This window comes from Caretta caretta, chromosome 19, assembly GCF_965140235.1.
Source record: "Caretta caretta isolate rCarCar2 chromosome 19, rCarCar1.hap1, whole genome shotgun sequence".
Lineage (NCBI taxonomy): Eukaryota > Metazoa > Chordata > Testudines > Cheloniidae > Caretta > Caretta caretta.
Window position 1 is genome coordinate 2762034 of NC_134224.1, and position 26151 is coordinate 2788184.

The 26151-nt window shown below is 63.4% G+C and overlaps 1 protein-coding gene across 2 annotated transcripts; it reads right to left on the bottom strand.

Annotated features, from left to right (window-relative positions):
* Window positions 1-1132: 1132 nt before the first annotated feature.
* SH3D21 (SH3 domain containing 21) lies at window positions 1133-25339 on the bottom strand. 2 transcript variants are annotated; one of them, XM_048825721.2, is made up of 17 exons: window positions 25182-25339; window positions 24109-24269; window positions 22650-22710; window positions 20212-20327; window positions 19249-19339; window positions 18071-18165; window positions 17531-17606; window positions 16919-17019; window positions 15935-16033; window positions 15135-15171; window positions 12314-12382; window positions 11379-11496; window positions 10858-10922; window positions 10025-10140; window positions 4039-4205; window positions 3235-3298; window positions 1133-2698 (listed from the first exon to the last, which is right to left on the bottom strand). In XM_048825721.2, exons 1-17 carry the CDS (start codon window positions 25183-25185, stop codon window positions 2588-2590), a joined length of 1551 nt encoding a protein of 516 aa, XP_048681678.2. In that variant the 5' UTR covers window positions 25186-25339; the 3' UTR covers window positions 1133-2587. The 2 variants fall into 2 exon arrangements, with proteins under 2 accessions (XP_048681678.2, XP_074977464.1); XM_075121363.1 differs by lacking the exon at window positions 12314-12382.
* Window positions 25340-26151: the final 812 nt, after the last annotated feature.

The following is a 26151-nucleotide window of genomic DNA, read 5'->3' on the forward strand; positions in this document are numbered from 1 at the left end:
ACACCCCAGGGCATGTGGGGATGTGCTCGCTGGAGCTGGCAAGGTGCCCCCCTGGGCTGCCGCCCCCCCCTTAGCCAGTACAAAGGAGTCCCCCCCCTGGCTCTCACTTCCAGCAGCTGGCACTGATCCTGCGGCAGCCTAGAGCCACCTGCCTACGATGGTGCAGTGCCACATGGCACCAAGGGGCTGACCACTCAGCCTGCTGCATGGGAACAGCTGGCTGCCGGGCAGTGAGGGGCTAGGTCCCAGCCCAGCCCTAAGCGGGCCGAACAGCAGGAGCTGTGCTGAGCCCGGACAAGCCCAGAGCTGCCCCTACCAGGCCACAGCCTCGCTGCACGCTCCTGGGGCAGCCCTCAAGCAACATTTCGGCAGCAGCCCCCCGCCTTTGTGTGCGTGGGAGAAGAGCGAAACCTTCCCCTGCCTGAGGACACAGCCCCCGCTCCGCGCCAGCCCAATGTACAAAAATAGCTCATTCCCACCAGGGCCCCCCCGCCGCCAGCTGTAACAGGACCCAGATGTTTTCCAGATGTGCCCTGCTGGCCCCAGGGCGAGCAAGCTGCCAAGAATGCAGAGAAGCTTGTGTCAACCTGCACCGAGCTGATAAACAAGGGCAGGGGGCTGGGTGCCAGGTGGGCCCCCCCCAGGGGTGAGGTCTCAGGGGGGGCAGGGGTACCAGGCTGACAGCAAGGAGGAGATGGGCTCTGCCAAGCCAGGACCCAGGAAGCAGCTTCCTGGGGAGGCTGCCCTAGAAAGGAGGGGGGTGGAAGGGATGCCTGGAGCCTTTGTGGCAGATCCAGAGGAACAGATGTGACTGCCCAGCCAGGAGGGGCTGGCAGGAGCCGGGAAAGCACTAGGACACAGACTGCTCTTTAACCAGGCAAAGAAAACCCAAACTGGCCTCGCCTGGGTATTTCTCACCACCCCGCCCCGGACTGAGAAATACACGGCCTGGAGCTAACCTGATGAGCTGGCCGGCAGCGAGCTCCTGGCTTTCAGGCTGACCTTTCCCCAGCACTTTGCCTGTGGCTGGACTGTTCCAACTCAGCAGGTCAGGGACCGTCTCTCCCCTCAAGTTTGTACAGCGCCTTGCACGTCACAGATGCTGTCAACACTACAGCAGCCAGGCAGCAGCTAAGATTTGTATAAAAATAGTTTATTAAAATTTTACACGTATTTATAAAATAGTTTTTAAAACTTCAGGCTGTCGGCCAGCGGCTCCTGGGGGCAAGGGACATTCACAGTTGTTCCAGACCCACCCCCATGTCAGACAAGCATAGCGGGAACGAAACCACTGCAGAGAGCAGCTCCCAGAGCGAGGGAGAAACTCCCAGTTCTCAGGATTAAGAGGGTCTGGGAAGAGCCAGAGGCATCGGACAGGGCTGCTGATGGGAAGGAGGCTGGCATATATCAAGGGCCACTCCACAGACACCTATGCTCGGTCACATTTGAACATGTGCTCACTAACATGACTAGATTCTAATGCAGACAGGACACAAGTGTTGGGTAACCCTAGGGGTCCAGCCTGCATGAGTTATCACAGGTTAACCAGGATGAGGATTCCCGCCCCCACATCTGGCCCAGGGACGGCTTAGCCAACACATCTGAGCTCCCTAGTGTGGACAGGGCAGGATGCAACATGTTAGCTGGGAGCCCACTCCACAGGGCCAGCTGACCAGGACAATGCAGATGGCTGTCTGCACTAGGGCGAAGTGGTTCCAAACCCTCTTATCCTGGTCTAGTCAGACCCCAGGGTCAGGTGACCCCAGGGCTGACACGCAGCAGACAGGGCTGGGGGCAGTCAGCACAGGGCTTTTTCTCTGGGCGGGGTCAGCATCAGCAGCCCCCAGGGGGTTGTAGGGCTAGGGTCACAGGTGGGCTTTGAGAGTTGTGCTGGGCTAAGAGATGGCTATTCTCCCCACACACACAGAGGGGCTGGGAACAACATGTGGATGAGCACGGCCCAAGGCTGGGACAGGTCAGGGGGGAAGAGGGGAGCCAGGGGCTCAAGACCTGTCTCCAGAGAGGGACGGATGCTGCTTGGACATGGGGCGGCCTCTCCTGGGGCAGGGGGATGGAGGGGCCTCCTTTGGCCTATATGCAGGAAATTCAGAGCTGAGCAGGTGATGGGGCCTGAGGGGTGATGACTGCCCAGCGCTGGCAAAATCCAGGCAATGGCCAGGCCTCTGCACTGCTAGCATGAACACCCTGGTCCCGCTAGGGCATCGCTAACTCCCTTGGCGGCCCCGACTGTTTCCCAGCAGGGAGGTGCCCCGTGCTGCCCATCACAAAGCCAGCATCCCCCAGAGGGTCAGCCCAGCGGGACCCGGAGCGGACAAAAGGCTGCACCCCACCACAGTGCTCATGGGGCTGCATGGCCCAGAGCTCCTCATCGTGCTTCCCCTGAGGGCCCAGTGAGCAGACGCAGCAGGAGATGAGCTGGAGGGGCTCTGGGCCTTCTCCCCACTACCCGGGGCAGGGATCCGGCCTCGGGGTGAACGTACACCAAGGGGAATTAATAGCCAGTGATTCTCTTGCAAGTTTAACGGCGCCAGCAGAGTTTGCAGAGCGGGCCTCTTCACAGTGGACGTCACAGTGTGGCCGGCAGCTCCTCCAATTCACTGCCCAGCATAGCTGCTCCTGTTCCCGCCACGTCTGCTCCATCGAGGGCAGGCATCTGCTTCATGCTCTCGATTTCCACCTGCAAAGGAGAGACGAGTGGGAGCGAAGGGAACCAGGGCAAACCCCAGCCCCGCTCCCTGTGCTGCCCAAACAGGGCGCCTCAGGTTGCCGCTCAGAACGGGCATCCCCGAGCACTTGGTGGAGAGCAGCAAGGCACCCAGGCCCCAGGTTACCGATGGGAAAAGCAGGGTCACCGCAACCATCACTCTTCAGCCAGTGCCCATCTGCGGGGCATCTGGGCACCACACACAATGAAGACGCAGTTGCCCTGCTGCCCCCATCCACAGGCTCAGCTGTTAATCCTCCTACATCCAACTCCGAGCACCAGCTCCCACTCTGACCCACGCCCCTCCTCACGGATGGAGGCGAGTGGGATTTCACTGATGGACACGCTGCTATCGCAGAACTCCCTGCAGCAGCATGATGCAGGTTGGTTCTGGGGGGTCAGCACCCCAGTGACAAGCCTTGGGTTTGTGGGATCCCAGTGAGGGAGGGGCTGGGGCAACTCCCACCCTTGAATTTCCCATGCAGCACCGCGTCCCCAGCAGCTCTCACCTGCAGCACCATGCGCTTGGCCCGCTCCTCCTGCATTTCCATCTTGAGCTCCTCCATGTCCTTCCTGCAAAGGGTAGTTCACACAGCTGGCAGGGGCTGGCTCTCTGGGGGCCCAGGGCCGGGGACTCAGGGCCAGACCCTCAGCCAGCTCCAAGAAGTCACCCCAGGCACATGGGACCCAGGAGCACCCAGCTCTGCAGCCCACTGCTTCTCATGGGCCTGAGTTGCAGAGCCTGCCGGAGGCCAGAGTCCAGGGCCTGGGCTGGGCCCAGGAGAAGCAGGGCCTCCCATGAAGGTCAGTTCCAAACCTATCTCCCCAAGGCCAGGGGATGGTTCCCAGGGGTCACCTGATTCTGTACAAACAGGGCAGGACACTGGGACCTCATTCCCCTTCCGGCCACGGCGCCCTGAGCCGATTCACTGCTCTACCGGGTCACATGGACACGACCGGCCCGTGCTGTTCTGATACGCCGGCCACAGGGTTCTCAGCCACGGCTGGCACCAGGCCTGCCCTGGCCGGTGTTCACCGGCCCCGAGTGTGACACTGCCCACCAGGGTAGACGTGCACACAGGCTGGCAGGCCAGGCCAGGGCCAAGGCTGCTGTAGGCAGTTGCCACCAGCCCAGGAGAGAGGCAGCTCCAAGCACAGCTAGGAAGCAAAGTCTCGTGCTGTCCCCTGGGGATGGGGAACGCTGCATGCAGCTGGCAAACTCGGGGCACTCCGGCTGGCCATCTCAGCCACTGGGGTCAGCACCTGCCAGGGCTCCAACAGCTCCCACCTCCCCCCCACTCAGCCCCACTCACTGGTGCTGCACCCTCATCAGGTCCATCAGGATCTGCAGGGACCGGAGCTCGGCCATCAGCACCTCCAGGGACAGCTTCTCCTGTGCCTTGGGAGGGTCCCCCGGGCTCTCTGGGGGCTGCAGCTCCCTGGCCTGGACGCTGCTCTTGGCTGGGACCAGGGGTGCCTTCTGCAGGAGCAGAACCGATGGGAAACAATCCCAGCAGGGGCAGGGAAAGCCAGTCACCCTTTGCAACTGGGCACCCCCACCTATCAGTCCCAGAGCTACGGGCACCGGGCAGGCGTTGCCCTCGGAAGAGCTCCTCAGGGAACGCAGCAGGTCTCCAGCACCCACCTCCCCACTGGTGCTACCTGGCCTCCTCAGCTGACAGGCTGTGATGAAGTGGGCCTGTTCTTAATGTTTCCTCTGAATAGTGTGGGGGTGCCTCAGTTTCCCCTATGCAGTTCTTAAGTATCTAGGTGGTGGGGTAAGGGTGTATGATCATTGCAGAGCCCTAGAGGGCAGGTGTGTGCAGGGATCTGGACACAGAGAATGGCCGACACCCTGTTTCCTGGCAACTGATGGCCTGGGCCCTTCCCCCCCTGCAAGGTGAGAGCTGAAGGGTTGGAGAACAAAGGAATCAGGTGACCACCTGGCCCGGGAAAGGAACAAAGCCCAGAGGAGGAGGGGCTGGAGGGGTTTTCAGTTTGGGGCTGGCTGGGACATGGAGTGAAGTGCAGACGTGGTTGTCTGGCTCACTGCCCCCCAAAATGGACCCAGCTGAGGGGTCCCGTTCTCTGCGCCTGCAAGCTCTGTTTTAGACCATGTTCCTGTCGTCTAATAAACCTTCTGTTTTACTGGCTGGCTGAGAGTCACGTCTGACTGCGGAGTTGGGGTGCAGGACCCTCTGGCTTCCCCAGGAGCCCCGCCTGAGCGGACTCGCTGGGGGAAGCGCACGGAGGGGCAGAGGATGCTGAATGCTCCGAGGTCAGACCCAGGAAGGTGGAAGCTGTGTGAGCTGTGTGTCCTGCAGACAGGCTGCTCACAGAAAGGCGACTGCCCCAGAGTCCTGACTGGCTTCATGGGGAGCAGTTCCAGAGCATCGCCCAGGGACTCCGTGACAACTGGTGGCAGCGGTGGGATGTACTGCACCCCGTGGATGGTGCTTCCTGCAGTAAGTGACTGGGGAGCAGTAACACGAAGGGGGATTGCCGAGGACCAGGCCTGCTGAAGGCTCAGAGAGGAGCGGTTAACCCCTGGGAGTGTGTGACCAGCGAGAAGGATTGTGCAGTAACAGGGTTCCCCTGGGGACTGCAGCGAGCAGTCCAAGGGGCGGAGGAGTCTGCAGCTCGACCCTGGCAAAAAGGTGGTGACCTCGAGAAGGGCTGGCACACTAGGGGTTCTCCCTGGAAACCGTGGGGAGCGGGCCTGTGAGTCCACAACAACTTGGGAGGAGCGGAGTGATGGCCTGTCACCGTCTCCTTAAGAAGGACATTGTAACCCTGTGCAGAAAGAGAGGGTTGAGCGTTGGAAAGTTCACCAAAGCAGAGTTAATCGTGCAGCTGGAGGAGGATGATCGCTCTAAGGAACAGATTCCTGACCCCAACTGGGGCTATAGCAGGATCTGGGAGCAGCTGGAGCGGGAGCCAGGCATCGCCAAGACTCCTGTCCCCGACCAGACGGGGGTCTTCACGATCGGGTTCCCCATCGGGGGATCGAGACGGACGGGATTGGAGCGGAGTCTGAGAGAGCAAGAGGACCGTGGGAGACAGCGAGAGCCCGAGAAAGAGCTGCAGAAGCAGCAGCAGGATGAACTGGCGGTGGTGGGGCGGAGAGGCCGAGGGGACCTCCCCGGGGTGAGTGGGGATAGATCCCGGGGGGCCAGTTCCGCAGGGAACCTCGAGACTAAATTGCTGCCCCTAGTTAAGGGGGGGGTGTGTGGATGCCACCTCACTGCCTTTGAGCAGGCTGGAGATCTGAACCAGGGGGACCCTGCGGAAAACCCCGGTGTCTAGCTCCCTTGCTGGGTCCCAAGGCCACAGACTCCATCAGCCAGATGGGTGGGGAGGTGGACAGGCTCCCACTCCTGACCCCAACCTATATGTCTGTGTGGAGTTCCCTGGGGTCAGGCCCCTCGGACCCCCAGTGGGAGCGGAAGGGGATGGTCAATGGGGAGACATTCCTGGGGTGGCGAGATCCTGGGACAGAGAGAACTGGTGTCAGACCCTGGGTGGTGCAGCCTCAGAGGCTGAGGGCCTGTGTGAGCTGGGTGAGGGTCCCAGGGACGAAGCCCCTCGCCCTGCCTATGGCCCAGATCCCTGTGCAGACCCAGGAGGGGTGGGGCTGGCTGGCCGTTGGGGTGCCCCAGGACACCAGCTGCGAGACCCTGTTGTGGGGTGACTGTGTCTCTTTGGGACAGGATCCAGGCCCTGCTCCTGTAACTGCCGAGGGTTTGAATTTGAATCCAGGGAACCAATCGGTGGAGAGGGAAATGGTCAGTGAAAATGCAGATGACCTGGCTGGCAGCAGGGAGGAGCCGCTAGGCTCAGGCTACCTGCCTGCCTGTAACCAGACCCCTGGGACTCGGTGGGACAGAGAGATGCTCCCTGCCCCCTTGCACACCAGACTGGGGACTCTCGCTGGCTCTGATGCAGTGAGGAAAGCAGTGGCCTGCCCCCACTGGGACAGCAAGGGCAGTGCTGAGCACAGTGGGAGCTGAGACCCCAGCTGAGTGGGGGGAGACACAGGCAGGGCAGGGGATCTGTGGGGAGTGGCAAGGTGCTTGGTAAGGGAAGTTTGGATGAGCCTAGGCAGCCTTGTGAGCTGATGGCTGTGTCCAGTCAGCAGGGTGGGAAGGCGAGGAGAGTGGAAGATGAGAGTCCCTGGACCTTACCTGTTAGCTGGGTGGAGAATTGGGACAGTGAAGGAAATGGGTCTCTGTCTGTCAGGGGTATTGACTTGCCTATGGAGGGAGCTACCCTGATCTCCAAGCAGTTGTCTGTGACCAGCCTTGTGTGCTGGGACAAAGGGAATGAGATCCCAACCTGTGTGTCTGGTAAAGGAGAAAGTGTGTCCGGCTCTTCTTGGTCTGTGGAGCAGACAGAAGGGGCCTTTCAGCCTGTGATGGTTGAGGGTCATGCAGTTGTCTCAGAGCTGGTTCTGGATTCAGCTAAAGCCCAGGAAGGGAAGGGTCCTAAGTTTCTGTCTGCTCGGGAGAATGGCCCTGTAACTAGGTCGCATCCAGTTAGGGTCTATGTAAAATCCCCGAGACCAGACAATTCTGGTGCTTGTATTTTGCCTGTTGCTAGTGTGTTGTTGGAAAGGGTGTAGCAACTCTGTCTAATCAGGGTGAGATCCTAGCCAGGGCACAAGGAGAGCAGGAAGGTGATGTGATTGTGGAACCTACTGAGGGTGTGGAAACCTGTAGCAAGAAGGAAAAGATTCCTGAACTTGTGTGTGGCAAAGGGAAGGAGAATGCTTCTAACCTTTTATCTAGGAAGTCTGTAAGTTTGCATGAAAGGGGATTGTGTAGGAATCCGCCTGATGGGCCAGAGGTGATTCTGGATGTAAGGGAGACCCAGAAAGAGTCTGTAGTTGCTCAGGAAAGTGTTCCCCTAGAGCAAGCCCTAGGTAAAGAGGGTAAGAGCAGAATTTCTGGGAGGGGGTGAATTGTTGCATAGAAAAGCCCTCGGGAAAGGAATCCTCATGGAGTCTTTGCAAGCAGTTTACTGCCACTGAAGGGTGTGAAAGTGATTTAATCAAGAAAGTTTCAGTTCCTAACAGCCAGAAATTTTCTGTTGTGAATGGATCCACTGACTTTCCTGTTGAAAGATCCAGTGTGGAGAGCTTTGAGAAGGTCTCAGATGGAGTGAAAGCTATTAAGAAAGGTATACCGTCCTATAACCAAGTGGCTGTGTTTGGCCAGCTTGTTGGGGAGACAAGGTTGTTGGGAAAGGGATGTCTCCATGCTAGTTCTGTAAGTGAACAGTATGTGGCCCAGGTCAAGATGGGGGCCCTTAACCAAGAGAGCCCGAATTGCAGCCCTCCAGACTGGAGCTCTGGGAGAAAACCCAATCCCAGTTTGACCCCCTGGGGTTTTGGGGTGGCCAAAGGGCATGGGCTGCAGAAACCTTCCCACATGCAGCCTGCTAGTGCTATCGACCACCCCCGACCTAAGGGAGGGCGTGAAACTGGAAGGGCCTGGTGTAACTCCTACCAAGGAACGGGAGAGATGCTGGGGCATCCATGGGAACATTGGTGGCTTCAAACTTCCCCAGGTCACCGGGTAAAGTGACCCCGCTCAGTTCGATCTCGAAGGGGGGAGAGATGTGACGAAGTGGGCCTGTTCTTAATGTTTCCTCTGAATAGTGTGGGGGTGCCTCAGTTTCCCCTATGCAGTTCTTAAGTATCTAGGTGGTGGGGTAAGGGTGTATGATCATTGCAGAGCCCTAGAGGGCAGGTGTGTGCAGGGATCTGGACACAGAGAATGGCCGACACCCTGTTTCCTGGCAACTGATGGCCTGGGCCCTTCCCCCCCTGCAAGGTGAGAGCTGAAGGGTTGGAGAACAAAGGAATCAGGTGACCACCTGGCCCGGGAAAGGAACAAAGCCCAGAGGAGGAGGGGCTGGAGGGGTTTTCAGTTTGGGGCTGGCTGGGACATGGAGTGAAGTGCAGACGTGGTTGTCTGGCTCACTGCCCCCCAAAATGGACCCAGCTGAGGGGTCCCGTTCTCTGCGCCTGCAAGCTCTGTTTTAGACCATGTTCCTGTCGTCTAATAAACCTTCTGTTTTACTGGCTGGCTGAGAGTCACGTCTGACTGCGGAGTTGGGGTGCAGGACCCTCTGGCTTCCCCAGGAGCCCCGCCTGAGCGGACTCGCTGGGGGAAGCGCACGGAGGGGCAGAGGATGCTGAATGCTCCGAGGTCAGACCCAGGAAGGTGGAAGCTGTGTGAGCTGTGTGTCCTGCAGACAGGCTGCTCACAGAAAGGCGACTGCCCCAGAGTCCTGACTGGCTTCATGGGGAGCAGTTCCAGAGCATCGCCCAGGGACTCCGTGACACAGGCCAAGGACAGAATGGGTCCTGCCAGCGAAGCTCCCCCTTGGGTGCTCCTTGCAGGGCAAAGCCATGGCCCTGGGGCCACCCATGCTGCACCTTCTCCCCAGCTCTGAGCACCCGGCCCACATGCTGGGATCCCCAGACGGGAGGGGAGGGGAGGGGCCAGCATGGGGTCAGAAAGGTGGTTCGGGTGCAGCTCCCCCTACCCTGAGCGCAGCCGCAGCCCCAGGAAGTGGCCCTGGCCCTACCTGCCCCACACACGTGCTCCCCTCCCTGCCGTGAGCCTGGCAGCGAGGCGGCACCCTGCTCTTCAGCATCTCCTCCTCCACCACCCTCACCAGCACCCATGTGACTTGTTAACCCAGCTCCTCCTACGGGAGCTCCAGAGAGCTCCGGTGCTGCCGACCCATCCTACAGGGCTCCTGGGGCAGGGCCTGGGACCCGCCAGGAGACTGACTCCTGCTGCCCACTGCGCCCCTCTGCCTGCGTGTGGGGCGGGGGTTTTGCTGCTCTATCTGTGCACGGGGTTGGGTCTACACCCTGTGGCAGAGGGCGGGACTCGCTCGCTTCAACAGACCCTGCTCCCGTGGGCCAAGCCTGGCACTGACCCATTATTTCAGGTCCAAACTATCCAGCCAGCACCTTTAAAACCAGCCGGTGCCAAGGCCAGAGTCTCCGCCCCGGTGCTGAGCACACGCCAGGCCCTGCCGGCTCACAAGGAGCACTGGGTGGAGGTGGGACGTTCCTCCCCAGCACTGGGACGCTGCGTTTCGGGGCGGGGGGCGGGAGCAGAGTGGTGAGGGCCGCTCACTCTCCGGACAAGGCAATTGCAGCAGAGAAGCTGTGGGCAGCAAATGCGGCCCACAGAGCTGTGCCCACCCAGCCCAGCGAGTCCCACCCCTTCCACTCCTTCCCCACCGACCCCCAGCGAGGGGCACTGCCCAGGCACTCACCGGAGAGCTAGCAGGCGGCTGGCTGGGCGGCTTCCTGCCTGGCATTTTGGGACGGGTCGTGGTCGGGTGGCTCAGTTTGGCATTGGAGACCAGGATGGCATCAAAGCAATTCGCATCTGCAAAATCAAGAGGCATCAGCAGCCCCCTGCCCATCAGCAAATGCAGCTGGAGCCAGACTCCAGAGAGGCCCCAGGCGCAAGGACTCCACCGGTTCCAAGCGGTGCTGTCAGGCTGAAGAGCTCTGCACCCAGACCGATGCCCAGCCAGCGGGGCATCCACACAGCTCAGCACCCACCCGAGGCACCGAGCTCTTCGGAACACCTGGGCCTTGGGCCGGGCACAGCACGGGGCTGTATGGGGACTGAGCTGCTCCCTGCCCTCCCAAGGCAGGTCCCCCTTTCTGCTCCTGAAGGGAGGGAGAGATTTGGACAGCTGCAGCAGGGGACCAGTCGGCAGGACTCCTGGGTTCTGCACCGAGTGGATTAGTTGGGCGAGCTGGCACCGGGAGGCCTGTGATATCGTGTGGGCTCCTCACACAAACCCCAGCAGTTTCCTCACTTTCCTAGCTCAGGAGCAGCCCAGGCTAGAGTGCGCCTGCCGGGGGTGCTCAGAACCAGGGCAGGGCAGAGTCTGGAGGTGCCAGCCCTGCCCCAATGCCCTCAGTCCTGCATGTGGCAGAAGACTCCATCTTGCAGGCCTGGCTCCAGTCACAGCGACTGATGGGCAGCTCCCCCTTGGCCCAGGGCTCCGCAGCTGGACACCGGAGGGAGCGATGCTACTAGCCCACCCCGTGAAGGGGGGGATCGGAACGTGCCAGGTGGCAACAGGCTTACCTGGGTCCTTGGGCTTGCTCTTCTCCCCACTGGCTGGGGCACAGTTCATCGGGGTACCGGGGGGCCTAGCAAAGGCAGAGACATTCCTGCACATTAGGGGGCTAGCAGCCCGCAGAGCCCCGGCCCCCTTGTGCCTCTTTCCCGCCTCCCCTTCGGCTAGGTGCTGTGTCCATCCCACTCCAGTCAGTCCCTGCCCACCTGGGGGGCCAGGCAGGAGCCTAACTCAGTTGCTCTGCCCCTTGCAGAAGTTTAACAGCCACCTGCAAAGCTGGTGATGGCATTATCGGAGCTAGAGGCAGGGGGCTGAGGCAGGGGGCTGAGCCCAGGTGGGCAGGGAGGGAAGCGTCTGCCCTGAATACCAAGATCAACCCCTGGAAGGTTTGCGAGAAGAGGCCCCCACCTGACACAGCGCTACTTCCCCACCCCCTGCCAGCCTGCAACAATGGGCAGCTCATGCCTAGACCTCCCCCACCAGCTAGAGCCTGCCCTCTGCACAAGGGAAGGGGGCATGGGCCCCTCACCTGCCCATGAGGTTGGAAGCCAGTTTGGTCTTGGCAGGCACGGGAGGGGCGGGAGCCGCTTTCTTGCTGGCAGGGAGGTTCATCTTGGGCAGATCCATCTTCTTCTGCACCTTGGGCACTGGGGGCAGAGGGACGGGTGAGCAGCAGGAGCCGGGCTGTTCCCCAGAAGTTACTGCTCCCAGCCCATGACTGGCCAGTGGCTGCAACCTGGGTCCCAGGACAGTTCCCAGCCAGCAGACAAGGGCCCACAGCCCGGGCCCCATCATGGCCGGGTCCCCCTCAGAGGCACGTTCTTGGCCGAGGGCCAGGGGCGTTGGACCCCGGGGCCATGGACGTGCTGGTGTTATGCTGGTCTTTGGACGCTAGCCCTGGCCTGTGCCAGCCGCTACGGAGCGTGGCAGCCTGGGGGCCCGGCTGGGAGATCGGCAGCCTGCTGCGGCGACTCCCCTGCACGCACCAGGGAGCTGCACATGGCAGGAAATGCCTGCTGCACTCTCGCCTCTTCCCCAGCTGCCTTGGAGCCTGGCTGGCCTCAGGGGCCGGAGTCGCCCAGGGCCAGGCCAGGGCACAGACCGAAGCAGGAGGGGGCAGGCGGGCTACAGCCTAATGTGGGAAGCAGATGGCTGCAAGCTGCTGCCCTGACAGTGCCCTTCCCCTCAGCTCCCCACCTGACCAGGGGATCCTGAGCTGCCTCCCTGGGGCGAGGGGAGGGAAAGCTGCGGCCTGTCGCCCACGGGGAAGGGGGACTAGCCCCGCACACCCCACCTCTACCAGCCGGCTCCGTTTTATCCAGCTGGGTCCCACGGCATGTGCCCTCACGGGGGAGCAGCCCAGCAGTGCAGGGGAGTAACTCACAGGCACTTGCCACACCCCCCGCTACCAGGGTGGAGACTTGGCACTTCCCCCAGTGCCCATGGCCAGCCTGGCCCATTTACCTTTGGGCTCTTGGGGGGGGCGCAGCTCCGCTTTGCTGGCGCTGGACACTTTCTTCTCCGGCCTGAAGACTGGCACAGAGGAGCGAGAGGAAAAGTGACGTGCTGGTCGACTTGGTGGTGGCGGGGGGGAGCGTGCTCCCCCCTGGCACCGTCCTTGCTCCCTCAGCCCCATCTGCCCCAGGACCTTCTTTTTGTTTTTATTTTGGGGGTGGGGTGGGGGGAGGAGGAGGCTGGGCTTGGAACCCCCCCTGGCCTGAGTGGCCGCCAGGGCCCTGTGAGGGCAGCCAGCCCTGCTCCCTCCCGCGCTGGGACCGGCTCCATCCACCCGGGAGTCTCGCCTCCCCTCAGAGGCCAGGGCTGGGGCGACACCGGGCCACCTCCACCCGTTCACCTGGGTCGGGTGCACTCCGCAGTCACCCCGGGGTGACTGCGGAGTCTTGCGGACACTGGAGAGACTCCCCGGGGCTGCCCAGGGGAGAGGAGAACCCGGCCCTGCCCAGGGGGGACACTCAGGCCCCACTCCTGGCCCCTGCTCCCCTGCCTGCGGGGTTCTCTGCCCCGGCACACACAGCTCTGCCCTGTCCGCTCCAGGACAGGGGCAGAGATGGCATCTCGAGCTCGCCCCAGGCCTGTGGGCCCGGCGAGGGGAGCAGAGGTGCTCGCTCAGGGGTGTCAGAAGCTCCTGGAAGGCGAGCGAGCCAGAGGCCTGGGGCTGACACCCACGCAGCCCAGCCTGGTGCATCCGGGGAGCGACAGCGGCACCCAGCACCTGTGTGCGTGCAACGGGAGGGGGGGCAGGATGTGAACAGTCACAGGGACCTGAGCTCCCCCAGGCACAGAGCTTAGAGCAGGGCTTTGGGCTAGCTTGGACTTTGCCTGCACTGCCAGCATCACTGCCCCTGTGCCAAGGGGCACCAGGAGGGGGAGCTTGGCACTGTCCCTGGTGGTGCTCACAGCAGCTGGGATCTCAGAGCCCAGGGTGCCCCCAAAATACACCCAGAGTCTGACCCCCCCCCCGGTGGGATGAGCTCAGAGCTGGCCCATCCCCCAGACAGCTCCAAGCAGCTCCCCACAGCAGCTACAAAGCCGGCTCCGCTCGTTGTCACATGTGGCCACGGTCCCAGGCAGCGGTGGTGTCCGCAGTCTGCACTTCCTCTGCCGGCTGCTGCATCAGCACACTCCCCATGCCCCCACCCCCAACACTGCCCCCGTCCCACGCAGAGATGGGCCCCCCACTGCAGGGCAGGCTGCCCTCTGGCCGACAGCCCCAGCCGCCTCCCTCCCCTACCTGTCACCGCATCCACGCGCAGGGCCCAGCTGGGAAACCAGCCCCAGCCCCCCCCCCTCCCCCCCCGAGCTCTGGGGCGGCTGGGCCCTGGGGACAGGCTACACCACATAACAGCAGGGCAGCTCCACCCCACCACAGCCCCACTAGCTCTCACCCCAGCAGCTCTGACCCCAGCTCTGAGCAGGCAGTTGGGCTCCCAGCCAGCCCTGCCTCTGCTAAACCAAGCCCTGACCCCTGAGGGTTCACACAAACCAGAGCCACCCACTCACTGATTTCGTCCCTTTGCCAAGCCCCGAGGCTGGGGCGCCCAGGCCCCGTGCAGGAGCTTGTGCCAAAAGGGCAAGAGGGGAGGGGTGCGAGCCCCTCCTGGCAGAGCCAAGGGGAGAGCCCTGGTGATGGAAGATCTGCCCATCCTGGGGCCAGAACGATCCCAGGTGGCAGTGGGTTCAGTCTGCCACTTCCCAACGGATGCCAGCTGGCTGGACCCCTGCACCCCCCAGCAATAACCAGCCACCAGGGGACACTGAGTGGGGCTGAGGGATGGGCTGGATTGGGGGGGCGGGGGTGCCACCCTCCCTCAGCCCCTTGCCAAGCCGAAAGACGACAACACTTCAGGAGCCTGCAAAGCCCCTGGCCCAGCAAGAACCTCCATGCTGCAGACTGCCAGGGCTGCTGAATCCAGCCCCGACCCTCCCCAACCCCAGGGTGCAGCTGCTGTGTTCCCCACCCCAGAAAGGCTCCTGTACGCCCAGCCCGTTGGGATCCTCCAGGGTGCTAGAGCGGGAGGGCAAAGATTGGCACAGCGAGCGGTCGCTCATAGGAGGGACCGCTCCCCTCCATACCACTCTGCACCATGCACATGCCACAGACAGCACAGAGAGCAAAGGGGAGGCAGGTACCTGCCACCACAGCCACGCACGGGGCCTTCACAAGTGTTTGCAGGGGGACGGTCCTGGGCCCAGGCTCTGGACTCCAGCCGTCGGCTGCACTCACCAGCCGTCAGTAGGGACCTGCCTGCAGCTCCCCAGAGCTCTGCTCCGAGCCAGCCTTCCCCAGACTGCTGCTCAGCCCCTGTACCCAGGGCACGTGACACAGAGGAAACCAGCACCTTGCTGGAAAGGAAGTCACAGATGCAGAGCACCCAGGGCTTTGCCCAGCTCTGCAGGTCAGGAGCCTGCACCATCACCTCATCCCCCGCTCGCTGCCTGGCAGCGCTACCGAGAAGCCAGCTAGCCTAGCAGGGGGAGTCTTGGTGACCCCGCAGCACGGACCATGCGCAGACTGCTCTGAGCTGCACTTGGACCCACAGCTGCCCCGGTGGATGAGCCTACATCCAGCCCAGCCTCCGGGGCTGGCAGGACCCCCAATAGCTATGCTGGCTGCCTGCCTCCCCCTTGGCAACAGCCCAGGACTGGGAGCCAGGCAGCACCAGCCCACAGCCTCCATTGGGTCGGTTTCACTAGGGAGGGGCTCACAGCCAGCCCCCCCGCCCCCCGTCAGCTCTGACCCCCCCGCCGTGGGCTCCTTCCTTACTTGACTCCTGGCTCCGCGAGGGCACCACCGCCGTAACCTGCAACAGAGCAGAGCACGATGAGCAGGAACGGGCACATCCTGCGGCGGCTCCTGGCCATTCTTCGCCCCGTGTCCAGAGCGTCTGAGCCAGGCCAGCCAGCACCGCACCGGGCAGGCAGAGGGGCCATCAGCTTCCCTGCAGCTGGGAAGGATTCTCTCCCCGCCCCACCCCAGCTCACACCCCGCCAGACGCATCCTGGGCTCTCCCCTTTCAGCAGCTCCGGGGGTGGGTGCTGGCGGAGGTGAGCCCAGGGGCTGAGCAGGAGCAGGGTACCAGGCTGGATGGGCAGAGCTGAGCTAGGGATTTATTATTCCTATTGCAAGCTTGCCATGTGGATTTCCTCGTCCAGCCACAGCGCCCGCGTGCCCAGCCAGCCCCGGCCCAAGGAAGGAGAGGGACTTCTGGCCCCTGCCCGCGGCCCTGGGGGTGCCTCTCACCAGCTGAGCAAAGGGACAGGCAGGGGCCACCCCTGGGTGTTCCCTCGGGGTCACTGCGCCACCTGCTGGGGGAACACAGAACCTGGAGTGCTGCCGTTCCTGCCCCCACTGCAATGGGGCCAGGAGCCATTTGCCCAAGTGACAGGCTGCTCCCGGCGTCAGAGCCCCTGCCCCGAGGCCGGCGCCCCCCTGCCCCAGACAGGGCTGCTCACTGGGCCCCCGAGCCCCTGCCCCAAGGCTGGCGCCCCCCTGCCCCAGGGCTGCTCACTGGGCCCCCCCATGCCAGCCCGCCCAAGGTGGGGGCACCCAGCCCCAGCACTCACTTTTGGCACCAGGGACTGCAGCAGCATCACGAAGTTATCAGGGAAGAGGCCTCTCTTGCCATCACATTCCCCTTCCCACCAGCCCTCATCCTCCGTCTCCTGCAAGGCAAGCAGGGAATGCCCAGCTCAGGCCGGGGTGCTACCCCCCGAGCCCCCCCGCACGGCCCAGCACCCCGGCCACAGGCTTGGACACCGCGGAGTACAGGGGGGTGAACACCAGGACAAAGCCCAAGGAGGTGGCACCCGGTCCAACCTGCCCTGCTCCCTCATGGCACCCAGCACTGCCAGCAGATCCCACCCGGGGCCAGACCCCTTTAGCAGGAGGGGCTCAGAGTGCCCTGGAGGTCCCTGGCATTCGGGATGCGGCCGGGAGGGGCAGTGAAAGAAAGACACTGGGGGTGCATGGTGGTGCCCACAGCTCCCTCCATGCCGGGAGGGGATCAGAGCCCTGTGTCCCATGCCTTCCTGGCACACGGGGATGGTGCACTGCCAGGGGCCCCTGCAGGGCACGAGGGCTGACAAAGGAACTTGCCCCCAGAAGCTGCAGCCCGTGGTGCTGATGGGACTGGCAGCAAGAGCATCTCAGCTGGGCTCCCAGAGCCGGGAAGCCAGCCGGAGGATTTGGAGCCCCTCTGGGACAAGACGGGGTGTCTTGGGATCAGAGGGCAGTGGAGCTGGGGGCCGAGACCCAGAGACTCACGTCCTCCAGTGCCAGGCTCCACCATTTGGGGTTTCCCCATCTGGTTGGTGGAGCAGAGGGGCCAGAGCTGTCGGTGTCCCCTGTATCATGGCCAGAGGCCACAGTGATGGACCCATGACACAATAATGAGCTGCTCCCTGGCTGGGGGGCAGGCAGCTGCGAAAGCTGGCTTCCCCACCAGTGAGATGGGCAGATCAGCACCCCCTCCCCAGCGGGTTCACAGCTTGCCCTGGCAGCCCCCCCACCGTCCCCAGCTCCCCTTGGCTCACTCCCCATGCTCCCACCTTGCAGAGAACTAAAATGACGTCTCCTCTCTTCAGCTGCAGCTCATCCTGGAGCTCTGGCTCATAGTCGAACATGGCCTTGCAGTACTCGGCTTTGCAGGCTGGGCGGGAGGGGAGGGACTCAGAGGAAAGCCCAACACAGTCACTAATGGGGGACGCTGTGCTGCTCACAGGGAAAGGACCCCCTCTCCCAGGTGCGCTCGAGGAACCAGCCCAGTGAACCCAGCCCGTGCATTGCACTTGCAGAAGCAGGACAGGACTCAGACCCTGCTCGAGTGGGGGCGGGGAAGGGTCCATGCTCCTGTCCTGCAGATGCTGCAGGAGCCAGCAGGAGCACAGGCCTGGGGGCCTGGACTCCAATCCCAGATCCCAGCCCCACCACTGCCTAGGCCAGAGGCCCTGGGGCAAGCGGCTTCCCTGGGCTGTGGGGACCCATCCTTCCCCAGGGCAATAGCTGGGAATCACTCCTTGAGGACTGTTGGGTTCTCCCTTCCCATCCACTACAGCCCCAGGGATGGCCCCTCCCCAGCTAGGGCCCCCACAGGGGACACGGCTACTCAGCAGAAGCAGCAGACTCCATGGGGCAGGGGAGCGCAGGCAGGCCTCACTCACATGGCTGCGGGGGCTGGTTTGGCGGGGAGCTCTGGGCTGCGGGGATGGGCTTCTCCAACTTCTTGGGGGGCTCTGGCTGCAGAGGAGACACGAGGCTCGTTAGCACTCAGGGAGTGGGTGTCTCAGGAGGGAGGGGGTGCTCAGAGCATGAGCTTCCACCCCTCCACACCCCAAGAGCACCCCAGAGTGGGGGCAGACACCTCCACTGACTCCCTTCCTAGAGCCAGATCAAGCTGGGCCCACGTGAGCCTGGGGTAGCCAGCAGTGCCAGGAAGGGCCTGGGCGAGCTCCCCTTGGTCCCAGCTCAACTGGCCACGCCTGGGTGGGGCTTTATGGCCTGGGCCCAGGAGCAGCCAGGCGGGTTCACCTGCTGGGTCAGGCCACCAGCTAGCCTGTCTCTGGGGCTGCTCTGGCGGGGGGTTGGGGGGTGGGGACAGGACAGGACATAGCATGGAAGGTGAATCCCAGGACGGTCCTTCCCCCCTGCCCTCTGCCTACAGTGCCAGGGGCCGCTCCCCCCCGCCCCCCAAACACACTCACCTGCTCTGCCTCCTTTACGATGAAGGTCTCATCAGTCAGCTTCGGCCTCTGCTTCCCAGCCCCATTCTTTGGGAGGGGCTCCGGGGCCACTAGCCCTGCACACACCATGGTTGGAGCGGGTTATCTCAGGGCACCTGGGATGGGACAGCCCCTCTGCGGGGGGCACAGATGCTGCTCTGACCCAGAGCACCAGCAACCTGCCAGCTCTCAGGGCGCGCAGACCCTGCCCGCCCCCCCCACACACATCCCCCCCCAGCTTGTGGGGACGCAGCACTGAGGGCGCTCACGCTTCATGCCTTGGGGTCTTCCCAGATCAGCCCCGCCACATGCCATGGGTTGCTGTAGCCTAGGGTCTCTCCTAAGGGGAGGATCAGGGCAGCGGAAGAGAAGGGAGCCAGGCCCTGCTACCTCGTGTGACGAAGTGGGACTGTTCTTAATGTTTCCTCTGAATAGTGTGGGGGTGCCTCAGTTTCCCCTAGGCAGTTTTTAAGTATCTAGGGGGTGGAGTAAGGGTGTATGATCATTGCAGAGCCCTAGAGGGCATGTGTGTGCAGGAGTCTGGACACAGAGAATGGCCAACGCCCTGTTTCCTGGCAACTGATGGCCTGGGCCCTTCCCCCCTGCAAGGTGAGAGCTAAAGGGTTGGAGAACAAAGGAATCAGGTGACCACCTGGCCCGGGAAAGGAACAAAGCCCAGAGGAGGAGGGGCTGGAGGGGGTTTTCAGTTTGGGGCTGGCTGGGACATGGAGTGAAGTGCAGACGTGGTTGTCTGGCTCACTGCCCCCCAGAATGGACCCAGCTGAGGGGTCCGGTTCTCTGCACCTGCAAACTCTGTTTTAGACCATGTTCCTGTCGTCTAATAAACCTTCTGTTTTACTGGCTGGCTGAGAGTCACGTCTGACTGCGGAGTTGGGGGGCAGGACCCTCTGGCTTCCCCAGGAGCCCCGCCTGAGTGGACTCGCTGGGGGGGAAGCGCACGGAGGGGCAGAGGAGGCTGAATGCTCCGAGGTCAGGCCCAGGCAGGTGGAAGCTGTGTGAGCTGTGTGTCCTGAAGACAGGCTGCTCACAGAAAGGCGACTGCCCCAGAGTCCTGACTGGCTTCATGGGGAGCAGTTCCAGAGCATCACCCAGGGACTCCGTGACACCTCGCCCCATTGCTGCTCCCCGCTCCTTCCTACCTGGGGGCAGCCTGTCCAGCTCCTGGACGAAGTTGGAGGGGAAAGCACCAACCTGGCCATTCTTCCTGCCTAGCCACCAGCCATCTTCAATCTGCAGGGGAAGAGAAAGGCTCAGAGCTGAGCCCTGCCAGCCGCTGATCCAGTGTGCCCAGAGCATCTCCAGCAGCCAGGCTTGGAGGGTGCCACTGTACCGATCCCTGCCTTCGGGCCAGCCCCCCACTATGGCATTTCTCTTGGCTGTTGGGAGACAGCCCGGGTATCCCAGCCAAACACCAACCTCCTGAAAGCGCTCCCTGCAACAGCCATTGGATACAGAGAGCCTCCCCAGGTCCCGACCCCCAGCATTGCTGTGTGCTGTTATGCCGCGGCCAGACCCCACCCCAGACATGGCTGCTCACTAATGCCGGGCGACGCGACCCTTGTAGCTTGAACAGGAGATCCAGAGGGGCTCGAACAGGGCCAGGCTGCCCCCCTGAGGTCTCCCATCACCTGCCCAGCTCCCCACCTGCCTCTGGTCTTTCCCCACCCTGCTTGCCTATCCCATGGCCCTCCCAACTTTGGGGCACTTGCCTGCCCCTGGCTCCCTGCTGCCACACCTCTCCGGTGGAGCTGGGAAGTGGATCTTGCCCTGCCTGCTTGGCCTCGCTGCTACCCTCATGGCACGGAGGGGAGGGGGAGGCTGGAATGGGGCAGGCTTTGGCAGCACACAGGCTGGCCTTGGCCCTCTGCTGCTGGGCCGTATCTAGAGTGCCTGCAGACAGCACCACGACCCAGACACAGGCATACCGCAGGTGCCAGGGGCTGGAAACAACCCTCCAGCCACCTTCCACTGCTCCAGCCTTCCTGCCCCCCAGGAAGGAACAACGCACCTGCATCCCAGCCCCCCACCCCCAGCCATTCCCAGGCACATGGGCCTGGGTCTCCTCTCCCTGGCTCCGTCAGGTGCCCCCCAGCCCTGCTCACCTCCTGCAGGATCTGCACCAGCTCCCCGGCCTTTAGCTGCAGCTCATCCGCCTTCTCCGGGGTGTAGCTGAAGTTCGCCTTGCACCAGCGCTGCCCTGGCACCGGTGGCTTCTTCGCTGGCGTGGAAACAGCATGAGACACACGTCACTCAGAGAGGGGAGGCTGGGGGACAGGCTGCACTGTGCCTGCCGGGAAGAGCTCAGAGACTGTACCCCACCCCTTGGTCTGATGCACGAGGGGCAAGCTGGGGTCCCAGCTTCACGGCTCAGCTTATAAGGGGCCACCAGACTTCGCCTGCACTGGGATTCCCCCTCCTCTGACTGTCCTCCTGCAAACCCTGGTAACCCCAGGAATGGGGCTGACTCCCAGCAGCCTGTGAAACCACCCTTCTCCCCCAGAGGCTGCTGCCCTGCGCGCCACCGTCTCAGCTCTCGCTAAACAGTCAGGGCTTCAGCCCTTAAGGGGGCGAAGCAATGCTTGAAAACGTGAAACCTGTGGGAAGCGAGGCAGCCAGCCTGCCTGAGTCTGCAGACAGCCGGAAACGAGAACTCAGAGGTGGAGAACTGCCCTGTGCATCTAGAAGGGATGTTGACTCTGAAACCTAATGAGGGCATTTCTGGTCTCAGCCCTGATAACCATTGCACTGCTGATTAAAGCAGAGGACAAAGAAGGGTGATGGTGTGGTGCGCGGGAACCTCGTTTTGCTGCTTTGTGGGAATGGAGCTTAGGAAACGATCACCACTTCCACCTCCCACCCTAGTTCGAGCTCCCCACCCACCCTTTGGGAGCTCAAGCCCTGCTCCCTTACAGGAGAGGACTCGTCCGTAGCGCACTGCTTTGCTAGTGTAGGGCAGGCGCCTCCCAGGCCAGTCTTGCTGGAGGGAGGCCAGGCCGCGGGGGTGGGAGAAGGAGAGAGGGACTGAGAGCCAGAGAGTTGCCAGTGTCTGGCATAGCTAGGCCCAACTCGCTCTCCCTACACACTGACCCCACACCCCAGGCAGACCCCTCTCAGCTCAACACCGGCTGCGGCCTGGCCGGCAAACCCGGAGCCTTTGGGGGTAAGAGGCAGGAAGCCCATTTCCCCATCTCCCCCCAGCAGGAAACCTGGCTGCTTCCCTACTGCTGGAACCGCCCCACCCCCAGCCAACCCCCCACTCCCTTCCCTCTCACAGCCTGCCCTGAACCCCCGTGGGCTCGGTCAGGCTCCAGGCTGCCCCCCATGCCGGTTCCTGGCCCAAGCAGGGGACTGAGGCCTTGGCAAGGGGTCCTATCAGGCCCTAGCACACAGCAGTGGCGGGGCAGGAAGAACGGAGCTGCACCACCCCCCAAGTCAGGAGGCAGCCACACCCCCCCCCAGCATGGTACCCCCTAGCGGCTCCCGCTCCTGCCCCCAGCCTCAGGCAGTGGTTCAGCAAGCGGATCCTGAGCTGACGGCAGCGGGCACAGGTCCAGACCCTTACGGGGAAGGCAGCCGAGGCTGCCCACAGCTGAGGTACTAGGAGCTGTTGCTGCCAATCTGTGGTGGGCAGCACCGCAGGGAGCCCAGGCAGGGCAGGGGGCAGTGGCATGGCTCCTTCCCTCCCCAGCCCTAGTGCAGCAGAGATGCTGCTACTCCACCAGACCCATTGTGATCTGCTGGGTTCCCATTGGCTTGGAGAACAGGCCCATTGTGTACATCAGCCAATCAGAGGCCAGCGTGTCAACAACAGGTCTGCCTGGCAGGCAGTGAAAATGCCACAGCTGGGCCCTGCGCAGAGCCACGGGTTGACGAGCGAAGGGTCCTGAGCTGACAGCTGCCACCATGGCCCAGAGCCCTATGGGGACCGTATGGGGGTCCCACCCCCAGCTCTGGGGAAGGGAGTGGTCCTTGGCAGGCAGGACAGAGGGAGCAGGGGGTCTTGTCCCCCAGGCTCAGCGCACCCAGTCGTGAGGGGAGGAGAGGAGAAGGAGACACGGTCAGGGCACCTGGGTGTGCCAGCTGGGGGACCCAGATGGCCAAGGCACAGAGACTGGGGATGCAGCTCGCCTCCGGCCGGACGAGGACCCAGTGGGTCTGGGACAGGCAGGTGATGCCGCACCAGTGAAAAGGGCAGTGCGACACCCTGGCTGCGTGCATGGGTGCTCCCCCCAACAGAAGCACCTAGGGACCCTGGAGACTCCTTGCAGAGATGGCAACAGAACCCAGGAGTCCTGGCACCCACTGCTGTGCCCAGCCCCCAGCTCTCCAGCTACCAGCCCATTTTCAGGTGCGTCTCCAGGCCAATCTCAAACCCCGGGTCCCCAGATGCCTCCTTCTCCCCGGTTACTATGGCACCCACCACTTGCACGCCCACCCGACAGTTCGTGCCACGGCATCCTGCAGAGTGAGGGAGCCTGGAAACCGTGCTCTGCACGCCCTGCCCGAGGGGCCCAGCCAGCGCACTGAGCCAGCCACTCACCAAAGCGGGTCGAGCGGGGGCACCTCTGACCTCCGTCAGCCATGAGCGATGCTGGGATTTCCTGGGGCAGACAGAGAACAGGCAGGGTAAGGAGCCGACGCGCTGAGGGGGGGGTGGGAAATGTGAAACCCGCTGCAGCTCATTGCACCTCAGCTCCTCGGAAGTGAAACTCCCGCGGCCACGGGGACGTAGCAACCTTGGAGATCTGCTCCCAGGTAAAGGGGGAAGCTCAGGGTTCACGAGGCGCCTGGCCTAGATGGAGGAGGAGGAGGGTAGCACCAGTCCCAGCCCCAAGGGCCAGCTTGGGGGCACTCAGGTGGGCCTACTGCACCCCACACTGGCTAGTGTCTAGCACAGCCTGGACATCTGAGAGGAAGGGCTCCCCAAGAGTTAACCCCTCACTCTCGCTAGTCCTCCCTGGCCTGCCACACAACAACCCAGGACACAGAGCACAGTCCCTGCGGGACAGACAGACACGGATGGGGCTGGGGGGCACTGAGCTCACACAGCAGCCTGGGTAGAGCAGGATTAGAAGCCCGGTGTCCTGACTCCCAGCCCTGTGCCCGAGTCACAAAAGAAAACCCCAGGATCCCCAGCCACAAGCACCCCATAATGGGCAGAAAGCAACCAGTGCAGGGGGGACCCAGCCCCACCCCAGGCAGGGCCAATACCAGCATCAGCCCTCACTCATTTCCAGGTGCACCCCCCTGGGATTATCCAGAGAGGAAACACCACAGAAGGCCCCGCCCAAGGGAAGGGGGTGGGCTCAGTGCTGGGGCAACCTCCAGTCAGGGGCTGCAGAAGGAGCCGGCTCCCCCCAGCTCACCCGTCTCACACAGCAGCCCCCCCACCCACAGCAGCCCCTGAGCAGTGGTGGCAAGGGAAAGCAGCTGCCTGTCCTGCTTATATAAGTGACTGGGGAGGGTGTGGCCCAGGGACACCACCCCTTTGCCCTGCCCCCCAGAGAGAAGGCAGGCCCAGGGGAATGCTGGGACACTGGAGGAGCTGGGGCCTGTTTTGCATTGCGTGATTTGCAGCTCCACACTGACGGCCAGTGCTGCTGAGCATCCCCCGACCCATGAGCTCAGCACCCCTGAACGTCAGGCCGTAGGTCACGCTGGAGGCCTGAGGTGTGTATTGGTGGACACGCCTTCCAGATGGCTGCAGGGCATGGGCGTGCGCACCTGTGGGGGTTGCTGCGCACGGTCCCTCACCCGCCCAGGTCAGGTTTGCTTTGGGAAGCTGCCAAGCCACCTGCAGAACCCGGCCTGCCAGGCTGCATGGGTAACTCATGCAAGAAGTGGCTCCAGCAGGCCGCAGTGAGATGAGCCGGGGCTGAGGGCAGGAGCATGTGGAAGATGGTCCGGTCCCCTGGGCAGAGCAGGGGAAGTGCTCCGGCTTCTGCACGGCAGCGTGTCCCCCCGTAACCCGGCAGGGGCTCTTCCCCCGCCCCGCTCACCTGCACAAACTGCCGGGGGAAGAGCCCCGTCTTGCCAGCCAGCTCCCCCTGCAGCCACCCCTCCTCCGGGCCCGACTCCACCTTCCGCACGATGTCCCCAGCTTTCAGCCGCAGCTCATCATCCCGCTGCCCGGCAAAGTCCACCAGAACCAGGACCTCCCCTGGCACCGGGAGAGAGTGAGGCAGAGACGGGAGTTCTGCTCAGCAGAGCCGCCACCCCCCACCCGTGGGGGCAGGAGCGGAGCTTCCTGGACGAGGCTGGGCCCATGGGCCGCCCTCAGTTTGCCCCGCCTGGTGCAAGGGCAGCACCCCAGCCAGAGCCCCGGCTCTCTCTCGCGGGGCCGGGGGCCATCGCTCTGGGCTGCCCACGGGGGCGCGAGCGTCAGGGCTGGGGCTCACCTGGAGGGTGCCTCCCTCCCTCGGTTAGACTGTGAGCCCGCTGGGGCCGGGACTGGCTGTGTCTGGGCAGCACCTGCCAGTGGGACCCTGGGCGCTTCTGCAGCCAACTGTTAACGGTAGCAGGGGCTGGAGCGCAGGTGTTCAGTGGGGCAGGGCCTTGAGCCGGAGAGCAACGCCAAGGGCCGGGCGCTGCAGGTGGGGACAACTCGGGCAGGCCCCAGGGGGAAGGGGGGCGTGCAGTCCCCAGGCTGGGAGGCTACTGAGCATTTTGGGGCAGGTGCCTGGCTTCTCCCCCCTCAGCGTGTGGACAGGGAGCAAGCTCTAGGAGCCAGCCCGGCAGGGGGTCCCCACAGAAGCCAAAGCCTTAAGCTCAGGTCGTTGGCTAGCCCCAGTGACACGCGGAGAGCAGCTGGGCTGTGGCCCCTCTGCTGAAGGGGCTGCTCCGCCGAGGCCCAGCCCCTGAGCCTGTGTAACTCAGGGCCACTCCACGGCGGTCGCAGGCAGCATGGCTCGCTCCCGCCTGCCCTGAAGGGGTTAAGATTGCCGCGTGTCTGTGGGGTGAGGTGGGCAGCACCCAATGTCTCCAGGCACGTCTCCTGCCCCCCGCCCCTGACCAGATGGCCCCCGTGAACCCCGCCCTGGGCAGCCCAGCCCCAGCGCTCTGGGCTACATACCCATGGTGGTTCCCGCAGCCTCTGGCTTGAGAGCGTGTGGGCAGGCCCCAGCGCGGAGCAGGGAGAAGCGACTCACGGAGCTGGGAGGGGAAGGCCGGTTATGACAAGCCTGGCATGGGGGCCGGGCTCTGGGAGGCAAACAGGCGAGGCCGGTTCTGATAAGTGCAGGCGATGGGGCTTTTTACAGCCTGGAGGAGCTGGGAGCGGAGCTGGAGCCGCAGGACCTTGGAGAAAGGCAGCAGCATGAGAGGACCGGCTCTGCCAGAGCTGCAGGCCAGGCAGCAGGACCGGGGCCTTGCCCCACTCTCCAGGGTCCCAGCCCAGGCTGCAGCAGTGACCGGTGGGAGCCTCTGCCACGCAGGCCGGGCGAAGGGGGCTGTGCCCCTAGCAGGAAGCCCAAACACCACGGCAAGGAGAAGGCGAGGGCCAGGGGCTCCCAGCAGGGCCAGGGGCGTGTGTGTGTCAGGGGGGAGCAGCAGGGAAGTGTCTAGTGTCCCCCTGAGCCTCCCAGGCCTAGACAGAGCAGAGCCTCTGTGCACCGCTGAGCTCAGACCCGGCGAGGCGTTCCGAGTCTCGGCCCCGGGTTAGAGGCAAAGGGCCTTGCCCAGGGTGGCACAGAGCAGGGAACGGAACCCAGGAGCCCCTGGCTCTAACCCCGCGGCCCCGGCAAGACCCCTCCGCTGTGCTGGCTGCTTCCCCAGCGCCTCTGCATCTGCTAGGTGCAAACGAACGCCCCAGCAGGGCCTGACAGGCTGCAGCCCAGAGACGTGGCTGGGAGGAGCCCGTCAGACCTGGTGACGGCTGTGGCAGACGGGTGGCCCAGCTGCTGTGCGGGGATCCCAGCATGCTGGGCTCCAGGCAGGCAGCCGCCCGCTGAGTCAGGGCGGTGTTCTGCTCTGTGCGGGTTAACAGCACCCAGCCCTGGGCCACTGGAGCTGTGATGGGCTGCTGCCCCCCAGGGCTGTTAGAG